The sequence below is a fragment of the Danaus plexippus genome (genome assembly GCF_018135715.1).
Source record: "Danaus plexippus chromosome 16 unlocalized genomic scaffold, MEX_DaPlex mxdp_31, whole genome shotgun sequence".
Lineage (NCBI taxonomy): Eukaryota > Metazoa > Arthropoda > Insecta > Lepidoptera > Nymphalidae > Danaus > Danaus plexippus.
The window spans coordinates 562,563-580,222 of NW_026869852.1; the positions used below are offsets into that span (position 1 = coordinate 562,563).

Below are 17,660 nucleotides of genomic sequence, written 5' to 3' on the forward strand. Positions count from 1 at the left end.
GATTAATACGATAACTCGGAGCCAGCTTAAATTACATATAAATAAGTATATAACTAGTTCAATCATGTTGATATTCTTAATTTAAAATTAATCCAATAATTTTTTTTTTTTTAAATATTTGTTTCCACACAACTTTCTAAAGCTGGCCGCGGCGAAGGCTATTAAGTTAGACAAGCAATAATGCCGCAGAACTTTCTACTCGAACGCCTAGGAAAGTTTAATTACGTAACATGATTCTTAATACAAATTTTACTTTTTTTTTTTGGATTAGTTTTTAAATGGTTATTTATTTAGGTTATTTATTTAAAAATAAAACAGAATATTTTTATCATTACAAAATAGACATATAACGAACTATAAACAATAAATATATTTCTATCTTAAATTCTATTATTCCTGCATGTTTAGTTCAAAGGTTGTATGTGTGATTGTACGTGTTTGTCTGTGAATAACACTTTGGTCTTTATATTGTGACGTAAGATCTCCACCGGTTGGCAATACCATGTGTTTTATATTCCAGTTATCATGATTTATTACAATGATCGATAATCACGCGATGCTGTTTGCGAACGGTGACGTCATTAGACACTATCTTCGTTGAGTTCATCAAGATCGTGACGTCACTCTACGTAGCTTATCGCGTAAACGTGACTGTAGGGTTATTATTATACTAGATCGGCCTGCGACTTCTTACTTTTGGTTTTTAGAATTAAAAAGTAACTTTGTATTTTTTTTTACTTATTGTAATAATAGGGACAGGTATTGTTTGCGAAGCTTATCCTATTATAATAGAGAGAGCTGTCATATGAGCAGTTGTAACTGAGTTAGCACACCTTCAACAATAAAATTATTAGGTTCTTCTATATTAATACAATTCCATATTAATTATTATTCAATATTTTTAACGTACAAGCATCTATCAGGTACAAATCAATTATATGGATAGCGATAGCTACACAAGCAGGATATAATTCATATCTTAACAAAGATTCGTCGTTGACAATAGTATATTTTCTCCATATATTTCTATTTCCATACTATATTATCATGAACATGACAGAACGTCAGAATAATAAAAGACAAATGTTTAGCAGATAGAAATTTGTAAATATCTCCAATATTCCTCGATTCAATCTAGAAAATATATATTTTTTAATGAAACTAGTGTTATTCGGATTTACTACGCGGATTTTATTATTTAAAAACTACATAATCCCGACGTTTCGGTTACTTTGCAGCAACCGTGATCACGGGCAGACGAATAATACCAGTTTCATTTAAATGAATACTCGCGAAAATCTTAGATCTCAATATATTTTTTTCCAATATTCCTTATTTCAATCTATAAATTTATATTTTTCACCAATATTCCGTTATTCAATCTAATAATTTTTTTCTCGAATATTCCGTGACTCTTTCAAGAAATTTATATTTTTCTCTTCCTCGTCTCCGGACTCCCTGAATTCGCCGAGTATCGACTGATTTCTCTTAATTACATACTAACATTGCGCTTTATATCTGACAATATGTAATCTGTGTATAATTAATACAGTAGTGGATTAGTGTTGTGTGACTCATTATTACACGACCTTGGCTCATTCACGAGAACGAGAGGTGAAGGGATAGATATATATATATATATATATATATATATATATATATATATATATATATATATATATATATATATAATATCATTTGATAAGCTTATTAATCCCACTGTTGGGAATCGAACTTTCATGAATGTCAGACTTTGGGCTTACTGTCGTTGCCGGGGTTTGCTCTCTAGGTATCTTTGTCTGATTTACCTTAGAACTAAATAATTTAAAATTAACTAACAGTGGTTTTCGTACGCCATATATATAGTATTTATCTTTATACAAAAGTAGTTACATATTTCAATTTAGTTTTACGAATAGAAATTTATTCAGTTATTAAGCTAACGACGAATTATTTAAGTAAATATTCAGTTCCGGCTGACATTATACATTTATTAATTGACGTGTTCTTCAATAATAATCCTTAATAGTATTGAAATATAGTTCATTTTCCTAATAGCTTTCTAAAATGTTCAAGTCTTTCACATGCCTCGGTAATATTAGATAGAAAATTTTATTCATATGATGCAGATAGGAACGGCACCGAGCTAAAGAACGACATTTTTCTCCATTCATTTACCCACTTCATTTATTAAAATGAATGTTTACTTAAATAAATTACTTCAGTCATTGCACTTGTAACTTCTTGTATATATGTATATTAGGGTGCTAATAGAGTGGGCAAAATTTTTATTTTTAACTTTACTGGCGTCACCCATTCATTCTCTTCTAGGATCCAAAAAAGTACAAAAACATTTTTTTTTTCATATTTTTAAAGTAATAATTAGGGGTCTCGGCCAGAAAATAAAAAAATATACATTTTTGAATAGTAGTTTTAGTCAGTGAAAAAAAATTATAATCATTCTTAAATCATATAATTAGTAGGGAGTTATGATAATGAAAAATTAACTATGATAACAATGTATTTTAATTTGTATTTGGGTCCTTCTGTCTTAAATTTTTCACAACTAAAAGAAGTTATTAATTTTGTTCCTCATCGTTGGTAATTATTTTTTTGTACTCTACAATTAATGCCACTCGCGGCTCCGCTTAACTACTCCACTACTCTCATAGAGCATATAATTTCTTTACAAGCTTTACATTCTTCATCTTCCTCCCAAAGAGAAGGATCTTTTTTCAATAATGCGGATGAAATACCAAGAATTCTAAAAAACCTTAAGGTGTTGCTGGTTACAAAGTCACCTAAATTTTTTTTCGATGTGACTTACATCTAAGGTAAACCGCTTTGGGCTTAAGTCTTAACCTTCTTCATTAAAGGAACTAACCATATTTTATTTACTCTCCAATTAAACTTTGTCATCAAAAAAAGAAAATGCAACAGGTTCTTCATAGAGGTACCATAAATGCCCTACAAACTTCTTTATAGCTTTTATCGATATCCCTTTGTTTATTTGAGATCTTTTAGCAAGCACAAGTCATTCCTTGATGCCGATGTTGCTACAGGAGCTTGAAACCAGCATCTGACATAAATCATTAAAACAAAGACACTAATATCAGAGATCGCTATGAGTTCTTTTTTTTAATAATTTAAACTGATCTTTAAAAAAAATCTTGAGACAATAAATGGCTTTTGCCATCCATCGAGCACGCAGAAGTCAGCTGATATTATTTAGTTGCTTCTCAGCGAATAAAATCACTCTACTTGCTGTATTTTCGACGTGCTGAAAAACGTCAGTGTCTGACTTAATTGTACCGAATTTATCTTGACCAATTCTAGACCAGCCTTTTTAAAACGTTTAAATATCAATATTTCTGGCCCACTTGATGGACCTAGTGCTTGAATTACGACTGCTTCTAACATTATTTCCATAATATGATGTCGGCGAGCTATCAGAACATTTTTACTATCTTATGCTCCAATAAAATGTACGCACCACTTAGTAAGCCGGTGCTGGCCGCAGTAGTGTCGAAGCAAAAGCATTTTATTTTCTCACATACACTCCAGGAGTGTTATACACAGCTGACGCGCACTCTTTCCCAGCTCCATGACAAACTTTGGGAACTGCGAAAAGTTGATCTACACCACGTCCTGAAACTAAAATATGTAGGCGATCAACGGTCTCGTGACCTGTTATATTTTCAATTAACTTACCATCCCAGTGAATAGTAAGTGATACGTTTGATTTAAATTCTTTTTTTAGAGACTCCGCTATTCTTTGTTTTTTGATTTGGATTGAAAAAGCAAGGGAGAGACAGAAAGAGCAAGTTTATCTTGATTAAATAATAATTAAACTATTATACTAAATATAAAATATAAGAAATAATAAAAATTATCAAATTAAAAAATATTAGTACCTTGATGATCGGTAGCGATCCCTAAATATTTATTAAAAATATCATAATATTTTTTTTTTCTGATGACAGAAGCGAATCGCGGATTGACGCAGTTACTCTTCTAAGGTCGAAAAATAAGAAGCACGTTAATATATACACATATATATAATATTTGCTAAGAACTTTTTTAATTTGAACGGACAATAAAAATTTTAAAAAATCTATGTGAATTATCTTAAATATATCAGCATGCCTAGCACAAGTTTTGTAAAGTCACATTACATACGAAGTATTTCCCGTTTCTCGTTCCATAACGCACGTTAGCCCTAGCACATTATAATGTGCGGTGATTTTTAAATGAAAATTTTTTTATACTCTGTATGTAGTGTGACGATCCACACTTGGGGTAAGCATATTTTGTCCGTCTAGCTAAAAGACAGCTGTTTAGGATTAATTTAAAACCTTATTATATAATGTGTTGTGTATAATTCTAAAAGGTGGTAGAACCTAGCTGTGGTCAAGTTACTATAGTTCGAATTTGGGCTGGCTCGACCGGGGAAGTACCACCCTCTTGTAGAAGATCGGTATAAAGTAAATCTTAAATGGCTACGTTTCATCCGATGAGTGTAACAGTCGGGTGCCCTGTCCCTGTTTTTTCCTACCATATACTTTCCTCCTTCCCATCCTTTCCTCCATCTTCAACAATCAAGATCGGCAACGCATCCGCAACATCCCTTATGTTGCAGACGTCCATGGGCGACAGCGACTACTTCCCATCAAGTAGACCGTCTGCTCGTTTGCCACCTTTGATAAAATGATAAAAAACGAGGTATAAAAAATAACAATAGACTGCCTTAAAAGAATATTTATATATAAAATCAAACCTCGCAAATATACATACTTATATAAACATATTCTTTTTGAACATAATCATGACAACGAAGATAATATATATGTTTATTTTTGTGTATAATCAAAAAAGGAAAACGTGATGTTTGGAAAGCAAAGTAAATCCATGTTCCATAAATAAACAAGAAAAACCGAATAATCTATTTTTATAGGAGTGTAAACCAAACAGCGATCTGGTTTCTTTATATTTTATAATTCCATTTTATGTTCCGCTTAAAAAATATGTTAAACGTTAAGATTGTTATATATATATGGATATAAACTTTAACTTTGTTAACTTAATGAGATCTAAGACTTACGCGAGTTTTATTCATTTAAATGAAACTAATATCATTCGTATATTCAACGCGTGCTTTATTTTTGTAAAAAACTAAATACTTTCGTTTCGAATTCGACGTTTTTTTTATATATAAATAAATAAAGAACGCGTAGTATATACGAATAATATTAGTTTCATTTGATACAATTATTCTTTTATTTTAAAAACATGTCTTCTTAGATACCGGGCTTGCATTTTATTTAAATAAATTTCCAATGCTAAGCATTTTAACATTTAATAACTTAAGAAGAAATGAAATAAACGAATTACTTGTAAATTGATCTGCATTAGAAAATAGGTGAGTTTTTTCAGCCCTTGTAAGTCACAAACTTTAAAAATAGTTTTCGTCCTTTAAATTAATACTTACAGTATCAACATCCTTTTATTAATCTGACCAATTTAGCTAAAATAAGGATAAAAGTAAGTGTGGTTATTACATTTGCTCCATAAATCTAACAAGATAAATAATATTTAATTACAAACCGAATGATGATTAAAAAACGTAACACTGTCTGTAATGAAGTCGATGTGAACACGTGCTAGGGAGACGATAACGTTAAATTTAAACCCGTGATAAATATTAACATAAACTTGTTCTGTGAATACGATTTACAAATTTCAGTACTGATACATTAAGTACTCGGTAGTATTAAAGACTGGTCCACTTTAAAAGCAACTCGCTTCGTGCTATCTTCGAAATATTTAATCTGTATTTATAAATGAGAACGTCGATGTTTAAAAGCTTAAAACGTCGCTTCGACAAACACTGTTCAGTTCTCATGGATTTATATTTTAAGATGAAACAACGAATATAATTAATGATGTCACTTATCACACGCTGTGAACGCGGAAGAAATTGAGTATTTTTTTCTTAACGAGACACGATTACGGAGAGCCAATTAATACGTGCAATAACTAATTGTGCGAATATGTTCATATGATGATTACATTTGCTCCCTGGGAGAGAATACGGAACCAAACATTCGCTGTCCTTCATATAATATAACAGTTTTACGAATCTAAACTTAAATTTATTTTAGCAATAATATATGACCGTCAACAACTCTTAAGTCTTAATGTTCATATCATACTCAATAAGTTACAGGCAATGTATGACTAAAAAAATGATTGAAATGATGTATGAAATGTGCCTGTTATTAAGAGTGGAGATTATTATTTGGAGATGGGACCTTGTTAAAAAGTTTCCTTGCTATATTTAATATCGTAATATTTAGGACTTTTTTGTTATCAAACTTGTGAGTAACTCTTAAAAGGAGTTTTAGATTGAAGATGTTTTTCTTAACATGCTAATGTTTTCCGTCGTCTTCACACGTAGTATATTTATTAATTCTACCTTTATCTTTTTCATTTAGTATATGAAAATGTTCAGCTACTTCATCATTATAAACAGTTTTACACAGTTAATTTGTTAATTAAGTTAGGTCATTGATTTTGTTTGATCTTTACAAGGTTTCGAAACGGAATTCGAACTATTTCTCATATAAAATATCACCTATACGTTGCGATGCAAAATTGTTTATCGCCCAGAAATTATTCGATTGTAATCAAGTAAGATATTTCAGAGATTACAAAAGACGAACAGACAATATAATCATCATTATTATTAACATCAAGGCTTCACGTGAATTAGAAGAAAAAAACATTTCAATAATCTTAATTTTATTATCACAGATATATATCTCAAATTTATACAATATAATTTATTTTTATAAATTAAAGAATAAATATGTGTTACAATAAAATTTTATGAAAAATCCAACACCAACTCTTATTAGTGAGAAATTGATTGAGTCTTAATTAACAACAAAGACTTGGGAGCCCGCTGCCTTCTCTTATCTCACATACGCTCGAAGATCCTATAATGAACATGCTGTCTTTGATAATAAAGCAGACGAAACAGTAGAAAGGGTGAAATAGGAAAGGTTTTATTGAATTATTCATTTGTATGTTATATAATATAGAGCTTTGAGTTTTTTTCTTATCACCAATATCTTAATCCGGTTAAGTTTCTATACAGTTAGGCTTAAAATATAATTATATTACAATAATAATAGAGATAAAATCAAATAACTAAGCAAACTGGTCTCAACACAAAAGGCGACTCTGAGACTAGTTGCGACAAACGTCTCTATAAGGTGTCTCAATCATAAGATTGACAAGAAGTGCTCTAACTCTGATATTATATAATACAATTTAATTTATTCAAATCAAAAATATAAAATATTTCTACATATACAACATGTTAAATTTTTCCAAAACAGAAATGACACCTACACCATTATTTAATTCTCGTTGACATCTACACATTCACGATTTGACATTTTAAAACATTTAATAACTTTTGACATATGTCTTTAAAAAAAAAAATGCAAGTCTAGTCACAAAAACACGATGTTATTGACGAAAAGTGTGTCGTCATTACGAGCGCATATCACGAGCTGATTTAAAACCAACGGAGGATTTTATTTTTTTTAATACAATTAAAATGCACATCAAACTACAAAACAGATTCACGTATCACTTCCAGTTGATATGCTATGCTCAATTCGTCCTACATTCACCCCCCTTCTTCGATATGTCCGACCTGACGGCCATTACCTAACCGGCTGGCTCGCAAACTCCCCGCTACACCATCGATAATAATGGTGAAAGTGATATTAATTCTTATAACATTGATGTTAAAGTTAAAAATCACGCGAACGAAATCATGCTAGGCTGTAAGAATAAATTGGTATCACCTACAACGCTCTGTTTACATTAGCGATCATCATTTAATACGATATCTGAACGTTAACTCAATACACGTCTTATCAGTTCGCTGAGTAATTGAGTAATTAATATTTTTTTAACATATACAGTATATTATCCTATTATGGTAGTATTTAGATTATATAGAAAACATTAATACGTTTGAATAGTGCATGTGTCAGTTTTGTGTTAAGTGTTTAGTGTTTGAAGTGACAAATATGTTATTTAATGATGTTAGCTGAGGAAGCTAGCATAGAGATAGTTCAGCGCTGGCTCATGAGACGCGAGAGTGATGAAAATGAAACCGGTAATTGTTGAAGCGATTAATTAATGACTACTTATTTTAACATTAAATTTTTGTTTGATATCTATTTAGTATGATTCGTGTTTCAAAAATAATGTTATGTTTTTGTATCATTGCGTTGGTTTCGATTATTCAAATCTTGTATAATATTGAGGAATTATATTGAAAATCAGATCTTAGGATAAAATTTCTAACAAAATAAAATTAATAACGACATGTATGTTGGAACATCAATAACTTGAGTACTTTTTTTTGTGTCGACTGGACTGTATCTGTTAGCCCTAATGGCTTTGACAGCTTCACCGGGGGGACGGGGGGGGGGGGGCGACTACAAATATATTTATCAACAATTATTAAAATATAATAATAACATTACGTTGACTAGAACATGGCATCTTTCATCACATCTACTAAAACATTTAAAAATATGCAATTAAATTGGAAAGTCAATAACTATTACTGTCGAAACATTTAATAAACCTTTCATAATATGCAGTCCGATCCGCCCAAGAACGCCCATCATGAGGTGAAAGCGGTATCTAAAATATTCTCCCAGCGTTTTATGTAATTTATGACTCCATTGAAAAACCGACACAGGATATCACTGCGTTACTTATCAATGATATTTATTTGTTAATTGAAATGTCTTTAAACAATGCTACACAAGATAAAAGGGATACCGCATTCGATGTCACTCACTCGTTGGTCGCTTCGATTTTGATATAGTGCTTGTATTGAATATAAACTTACTAATATTATCAACGTAAATGAATGAAAATAAAAACGTTTTATAATCTATAATAAAGTAACTTATAATTATAAATGCAAATAAAGTAATTTACAATATAATATAAGTGATGGTATGCGATTGGTATATTTGTTATAAAAATATAAGTGGCTATGTTGTTTATTTTTTATCAACCATTTATTAGTGGGTATACTTATAGAGCAGGCTATGTATACCACAGCACACGCGAGCAAGGTTAGTGTCGAATGAAAAAGTGTCTAGGTACAGTTTCCGAGTGATACTAGTGCCTACAACATTTTTTTTTTTTCTAAAAATACTTGTAAAGCCACGCATAGCAGTAAACGCTACAATGTAAATCTTTAGTTGCCAAAAAAATATACCGACGGCCAAGTAGATACCTCTAACGTTAAAAATGTCGCAAGTGATATTTTGTTTTAAGTTAAAGCTAAGAAACATGTAATGTCAATTCCTTTTGGCAGAACCTTTTGGCAGAGGGCCCAGTGCTATCACCCACCACTATCTGCAATATCAAGTGTTCCTATTAGCTAGGTTTAGTGGGTCTCAATTCTTGATGCTAAAAACTCAGAGTAAGATAATAACATAAAACATTGAAAATGTTAGATAATACGATAGGAAATAATGCCCTAACCCTGCCTTAATGCCGTGGTATATGGAGCAAGCTTGAAAACTTTTAAATAAATCGCATAAATAATTGTATAATATGTGTATACGTTAATAACATATTTAAGAGTTATAGTAACACTAATGATAGACGATTACCTCGCCCTAACATTGGAGCTCTAGACTCAATGAGAGCCTTCAAAAATATCAACGGAGTCGTGACCAAAAAAAGCTCTTCACGTGACGTCTAGTTTATTTAATTTAATATTGAATTGCTTCACACCACAACTTATCTATAAAAGTACTTATCAGATAATATTACTTAGAAAATAAGTTATCGTCAAAGTATAAATCAATTATTTTCTTACTTTATAACACTCAATGTCAAAGATCAAAATTATTAATAATACATACAGCATTCATACTAACAATTAATTAATATTATTAAACTTCTTGATTAATTAAAAATAAAAATTAATATTCCTTGTAATCCTAATTCAAGTTAATATTTTTATGTGACAATACTAAAGTGAAATATTAAGAAAATATCAATTAATATGTGTGATTTCCTCAGAGTTCATTAACATACATATAACGTATAATATTTACAAGAATTAAACACAAATTGAGGAAACAAGATTTATACTATGAAAATTAATACCGCAGTAAGCGATATTTTTCTTACTTTATTATTGAAGACATACAAACGAGAAATATCACTCATTTTAGTTTATATGTAGAGACATTTCTAGTGCACTAGACTTTCTTGTAATCGTAAAGACAAAATTAAGGAAGTGCTTGTTAGATTTATTATCTATCAAATTATTTTACCATAGCCAATCAATAGGAAGAGAAAACTAAACATTGTTATTGATATTAAAATTCAATTATATAATTAACTAATTAGATTAAATAAGCTGAATATAATGAAACTTCTCTCGTTGCAGGCAGCTCTAGTGGATCGCCGGGCGCGCGTGCCGGCAGGCGATCGTCCCTAGCTCTCACACCAGAAGACGAACCCTTAGTAGATATCGCCGTAAGTACAAATGATCTCTTATACTTGACACGGCTCACAAACTGCACGTCACAGAGGAAAGCTAACTTCTAAAAACTTTAAAAATCCTCAACTGGACATATCTAAATATTTTCACACAGACATTTGATTACCAATCCACAACCAAACATAAACTGTCATAAACATAAACATCTGCTTTTATATTAATGATAGATGTAGAATATTCTCTACATTTGATAGTATATCTAAATGTAATACTTATATTGTTACGTAAATAAACTTCTAACATCAGCTAGATCAGTACTTGATTAAAGAGACACTTGCACGTTTAATTAAAATGTCCTTGATATAAAGATACTAGAAAAAATTATTTGCCATATTCATAACTGTGGCTATTCTTTAATTCCATGTATGTTCTTACAAAATTGATGTTTCCATCAAAAATATTGTTATAGCTATGATACCTGTTGGATTTATCCATCCCTGTTTAGTGTACTTGGTTACTTATTGGACTGCAGATTCTGATTCCATAACTAAATCGCTCGCTTGATCCCATTCACGATAGAGGCTCTAAACGTATCCTCGTTTTATAATCACTGAAACACTGATTGATAAAAACTTAAAATAATTATTCCTTATCGTCTTTATCTCTGTAATCAATACGAATGCTACTTACAGAACAGTCTCAGTGTTGTAAATACATTTGTTCATTGTGCTGCGTATGAGTTTTATTTCCTGTTTGATATTACTTTTACAATACGCAAAATATTATATTGTATTAAAGTTTTAAATGTGTGGAATAGATAAAAAACGAGGAGCTAGTCACTTGTGAATTGTTCAATATGTAATGTTTTAACGTGTTTCCTGTGATATAAATAATTATAAAATGTCCTCTCGTCATCAAGAACCACTGTTTCGTATTATCAAATAATAGAGTTTTTCGTGACAAGATTATTTTAATTACTCTTATTGGTCATACTTAAATACGTCATCTATTAGTGATTGAAGAAAGATTTTGGAGACAGACAATTTTATTAATGAATAAACATTAGGTGTCCGGTAATCGTAAAACATGAACGGTAATAACATAATGAGGGAATCAAACGTCGGAGAGAAGGTTAAAGTAAAGAGAAACGGGTGCTGGGCCAGGTTCATTAGTTTGTTTGAAGAGAGAGGATTCGATCTAGAATTTGAATACCACTGTAATAATACTATTAATGTTTTAAAAGAAAATCAAAGTGAAAGTGAAGGCTATAAAAAACTCGAAGAAAGTAGAAATTCAATCCGCAAAAAATCTGAAGAAATAGTGAATATAGATGGGGAATTATCGGGAGTTATAAATTTTTATGAGCAATTTGCTTCACTGAATGATGACTCGAAGGAGGAAGTTTTAGAAAATAAGCGAAGATCCACGCTACGTCACAGGGTCTCTATGAGACCGAGTTTACTCTTAACTAACATAGCAGAAGAAACAGCTGATGTTGACGAGGAACAGGTAAAAATTTAATTTTAATAAAAAAATGGATTAAAAATAAAGAAAAAAGTTACACATATTTATCTTAATTCTTGCATACTTATTTTGGTTTAAACACGATTTTCAATGCATTATTCAGTCATTGAAAAGTAATAAAAAAACCTAAATACATCCTTCTAAAAGAAATTTTGCTATAATTATTTAGGGATTCACAATATTCCAATTCCACATACGCTATCTGCTATTTCCTCAAAACAATATCATTATCTGTTCGACGAAATTAACTTACCTTAATAACATAAATAGCAATACGTTAGAACAATTCCATCTTCATTGCAGTATTTCAGAACGAACAATACAATTCGAACAAAGCCTCAATCAGACTATTTAGGAACGTGACCGGAACGACACACGCCCATATCGAATTTCATAGATCTACTGTAAATAATATTGATTTTTGTTATATGAATATTATAAAATCAGTTTCCCTTTTCTACATTTTTTAATCGAATACTTCCTATTTGTTCAATGATTGGCTTTATTCTAAGGACGGTAGTAAGGTGTTTGCCTATTTAAATTAGTATAACATATATATAATGTTAATATTACTTATTTATAATATATATATTTACATATGTATTTTCATTTGACTTTAAAATACAATATCATTGTCAATAAATTGATCCGATGATATTAACCTACTAAGAGTCGTAATTTTTTCCATTATATTTTTGAAAGTTTCAATGGTATCTTTATGGTAACAGTTTATTAAAACTTTTACCTCCTAAATTTAATTTCATCTAATCCAAAATATAACCAAGAAGTATCAAATCTCATATACTAAAACAATTTTTTTATAATCCAAATGTCACGTACACCTGCATACAAGTGCACGTTAGATACGGATTCCAATTAAATACAATGTCAATAATATATTTCACGTATAATTCCATGGCTTGTTTTGCCACTAATTGTTTGGGAACATGTCAATTAAAATATCAAATGTGGCATTAGGCCGGCGCCGCACGACAACGTGATCCGAATAGCGTAAGCAGCGCCGGCTCCGAGGGCGAAATTAAAATTTATTCGCTACAATTCGTTCTAGAGCCTACCAAATCCACTCGAAAAATAGCCGCAGTATGCAAAACTATTCTTTATTTGAAAAATATACGTTAAAATCGTAACATTATTTGAAACAAATTATTAACCGCTATTTTGTGTTGGACCAATATCGAAGATTATAAATCATACACTCGCACTTATATTTACATCTACACATACATAAATTGACTTAATGTGATATCTTTATACCTCAATAAAAAAAGATTAGTTTATAACTGTTTGGTTACAAAATGTTCTATTCAATATGTTATTAATAGGAATACATAACAAATCACACGAACTGAACCTATTAGTAAATTCCTAAGGTAACCTAAATTGAATAACATTCTACTACCCGATAGAGATCTAATCTGATACCATTTGCATTGTAATGTTGAGTATGTGTAGAGTACTTAAAGACTTGTTATGCAACCGTATAACCAATAATAGCACTTAACAGTCCACAGCACGTACTATATTGGCATGCAGCCAGCACTGATAAATATGAAATACCTTAATCGCAAATACAACTTGAATCATTTATTCTGCGTATTTTCGTATGTCAATACAAACGCGCTACAGCTTCTTAATTTCGCCTTTATTTGTCTTATAAATACGTAATTGTTTCATCTGCGATATCTTATATTGGAAGGAATAGTTGAAACAAAATTTAAATGTTAAAGCGAAATGGCAACGAACACAATTTATAGATTGAAAGGGAATCACCGAAGTCTAGACTGTTTTATGCGCTTTCATTGGTCTGGATTATGGCTATAAAATATGAATGCGATAATTGCTATCACCAAACGAATCATATTAATTCTTATGAGCATAATTTTACCTAAACACAAAACACAAACCAAGACAATTGCACCGCACCAAATTACGATTTAACGTAAAATAGTTTCTTGTAAATTATTATCCTTAACTATGATATCCCAATCGTTAGGTAAAATCATAAATGCACTTAGTTTTGACATTTTTACAGGAAGTTTTTCTACCGTTAGTCGAGGTAGGGTTTATACACGGGGTTAAAAAATTAGATTATCCTAGGGACGTCCAAGAATTAGTTACACAAATTTTTACGATACCTTTTTATCATGTCGTCTGTCTAAAAATCTCTAAAATTTAATAGTCAGCAACGATAAGATAGGAATTTGATAATTAAAATGCTCCCTTCACATTGACTATTTAGCGACTAATTATTATTATTACAAATTAAAATCAACACGAATGAAATAGTTTAAATGAAAACAGTGTTAGAGATTGGAATGACGAGACGAATGAGGAAGAAAATTTAAATGCTGAATAGGATTAATATCTAAACATATTGTACATATCATTAATATATTTGGGATCTACTTCATTATGACAGTCGGTCTCCAGTGTCGTACTCGTATATGTTACATGCTTAAAGGATTTATGGATCGCGAGCGCAATGTCTACAATCTTCCTATTCATGTGCCAGTGACAATGAATACAAAACAGGATCGCGATAAGCTTAACTGAGGGCGTTCGAGGTCAGATGTTGCCATAAAAATTCTGCATACCGTCTCTCAGGAATCAAACCATGAACCCCTTAAGTTTAACTCGGTTAAGTGTAAAAATCTTTAAGCGCTATATATACATAAAAATAGTAAAGTTATGAATGTTAATTGATATATATAGAAAATATTTTTTTTTATAAAACGGAACCGATATATATGTGATTTGCTATTAATAAAGATGAAAATAATTAATAATTTATATTATATTAAAATAAATCTATTAAGTAATCTCAAACACAACGAAATACATGTTACCATTTTTACAAATTTGAATCGTAGAAGTAATCACTGATAGATATTACTCCTCCCACGTGATAATATCAGTTTAAAAACTATAAATTATAGTGTTTTTTGCTTGACTACGCAAAATTCTTAAAACTCGGTAGGCATGCAGAGTGTTGTGAACAATTAATGAGACCCTTATTAGAAAATTCTATATATAAAATTTTGTTTTATACTATTTGTATGATTTTTATTACATTCCATCATACACTATTTCGTGTATATTTTTTTTATTTTAAATATAAATTACATTCTCAAATTAAAATTTAAAAATGTTAGCAACGGCTATCAGTATTTCAAATATCACATTTAAAATAAGTGACTTTGTTTTAAAAACAAATGGTATGCCTGAAATTAAATCTAATGTATTTATGTACAGTACTAATAGAACAGTTTAAATTATATTTTTGAAAGATCTATTGTTATGTTCTTCATAATTTTGTAACTTTTATCTGCTCTTACAATACCACAGAGACTAACACATTCATTTCACTTTAAAAGGACTTGCATGGTTGGAATTTATATAGTGCGTATGGCTGTGTCGTATTTATAAACAACGTTATATTTTTTTTGACAGTTTAAAACAACTCCGACTATCGATTTATTTATGGAGCTTACTGATATTATATTCTGGTCTTAAAATAACATTTCTGTTTTATTAAAGAATGTCTTAACTTTGACATTTATCATAATTGTTACAATGAATGAAATCCCTTAATGAATTTAAGTTCGTCGTTCGTTATTCGAAATGTTAGTTGAAACGACAGTCATGTGTCGTTGCGGTGGATATCATTAGATGGACCAATTATCCCCAGGCTCTCTCGCCGCAAGCTCGCCACAAGGCCTTTATTAAGAACTCGAGCTACACGCTAAAACCGACTGGAATGTCCTTTTGTGAGCTCGGTAATTATTAAACTGTTGCTTTCGTGCTTTTGTTCGCATTTCCATTGTGGTACACCTCCGCCTTCCATTACATAAAAACGGTTATTAAGTTTTTTTCGAATAAAGAGTTTACGACCACCTCCAGACTTGTTGCAATTAGATTTTAATATTTATCCCCAGTATAGTTTTTAGTTTCTTATTTTTCTGATATTAATGTATTGTCAAATATTCATCAGTCATAACTTTTAGCATCTGACCAGAACTTTAGACAAATATATTCCCACAGCGCTGTTGTTTGTGATATTTATATATTCAATTTCTATGACAAAAATGTTACTTAATTTCAAAATAATAAACTAAACCTAAGCAATCATTTTAATTTAACTATTATACAGGCACGCGTGAAGCACTTAATCAAGTAGTCTTAGGCCAAAAATGGCTTACAACATTTTCCAAAAGATTTGATGCTCTTACACTACAGGACCCATATTAACCAAACATATCTGAGACCCACTCCAAGTAAAACGGCTTTGAAATAAAAAAACAATTAAAACGGTCGAGGCGTTTTAGACCTACAATGTGACACACACACACACACACACACACACACACACATCAACATCAAAAATACAACAGCCCCTTTTTGCGTAGGGAAGTAATGAGAACGATTGCTGTTGCACTTTAACCTATCAAAATTTCTATTAATATTTGAATTCTAAATAAGGCCTGAAAAAAAACTATTCTTTTTTATGCAAAACTTTTTAGGTTACCACAAAAACTATTGGCCAATAGTAGCTATTCATACTACAAAAATCTAAAATAATACGAGCCACATAAAAGAAGTTGTTAATAAAATCGTCCATTGAATAAACGCGTTGAAACACAATAAAACATTTTATGAGAGCAACAATTCCGTCAGTAGTAGTAAATTATAAATTTAACAAATGTTCCGAAAAATTCATAGCCTTTTATATAGATTGAACGGAAAAGTTAATGAAATTAACATTGTACGAAATCACACAGAAGAAATTAAATTTACTGATGTACGTCGTATATTTTTATAATTATTAACGTATTAGATTGTTAGCTCCGAAACGTCTTTTTGTGGTTAGCATTTAATAATTTCCGATTTGATGTCAATAAATTTCTATGTTCTGGATTTCCTCAAATCTCCGTTCATGGACCCTCGAAGTTAATACCATGGGAAAAACAAAGTGTAACCGCATTAAGGGATGAAATACGTTTAACTCCCACCCCGGCCTGGGAGGAAAATGGCTCTTTTGTCTGTACTTAAGAATACATAGAACAATCATTTTGATTTAACCGCAAACATAAAATATGAAAAACAAACAGAAATAGGAGCCGCTCATGTATTTGTAGACTTCACTGGAATAAGACTAAAATATGAAGCATTAAGTCGATAGGACTGCTCTGCCTAGGCTGAATATTGAAAATCTATACGAGGATATAATATTTAAATAATATTTGTTAATTATATCAAAATATTTATTATGTAGTAAAAACGATTGCTTTAAAATTGACGTTCTGAAATTAATTATAAGGTTGTATCAATGTCATCAAACTGGTAAATATTTTTTTTTAATTCGTATATTTGCACTTATAAATAGTGAGTGGAGTAATGAAATATTTCAATTTGCTTATCTACTTTTAATTAAACTGTACTTAAGTGATTAAGAATTAAAAAATTAATGAAAGAGCAATTATAATCTATGAGTGTAGACAAAATTATTACTTCATGTTTTGAATTATTAATATTAATTATAATTGAATAATTA

General features: G+C 30.4%; 1 protein-coding gene across 9 annotated transcripts in view; it reads left to right on the forward strand.

Moving 5' to 3' along the window:
• Positions 1–17,660, forward strand: part of LOC116771672 (high affinity cAMP-specific and IBMX-insensitive 3',5'-cyclic phosphodiesterase 8) — a 112,668-nt gene that overhangs the window by 62,069 nt on the left and 32,939 nt on the right. For 6 of the 9 annotated variants that reach the window (XM_032663568.2, XM_032663569.2, XM_032663570.2 and 3 more), the window contains one exon: positions 10,511–10,599. In XM_032663568.2, the coding sequence (XP_032519459.1) occupies positions 10,511–10,599 (89 nt within the window). Of the gene's footprint in view, positions 1–8,010; positions 8,198–10,510; positions 10,600–11,284; positions 12,074–17,660 lie in introns of those variants that run through there. The other 3 variants (XM_032663571.2, XM_032663566.2, XM_032663567.2) reach the window with 3 other exon arrangements.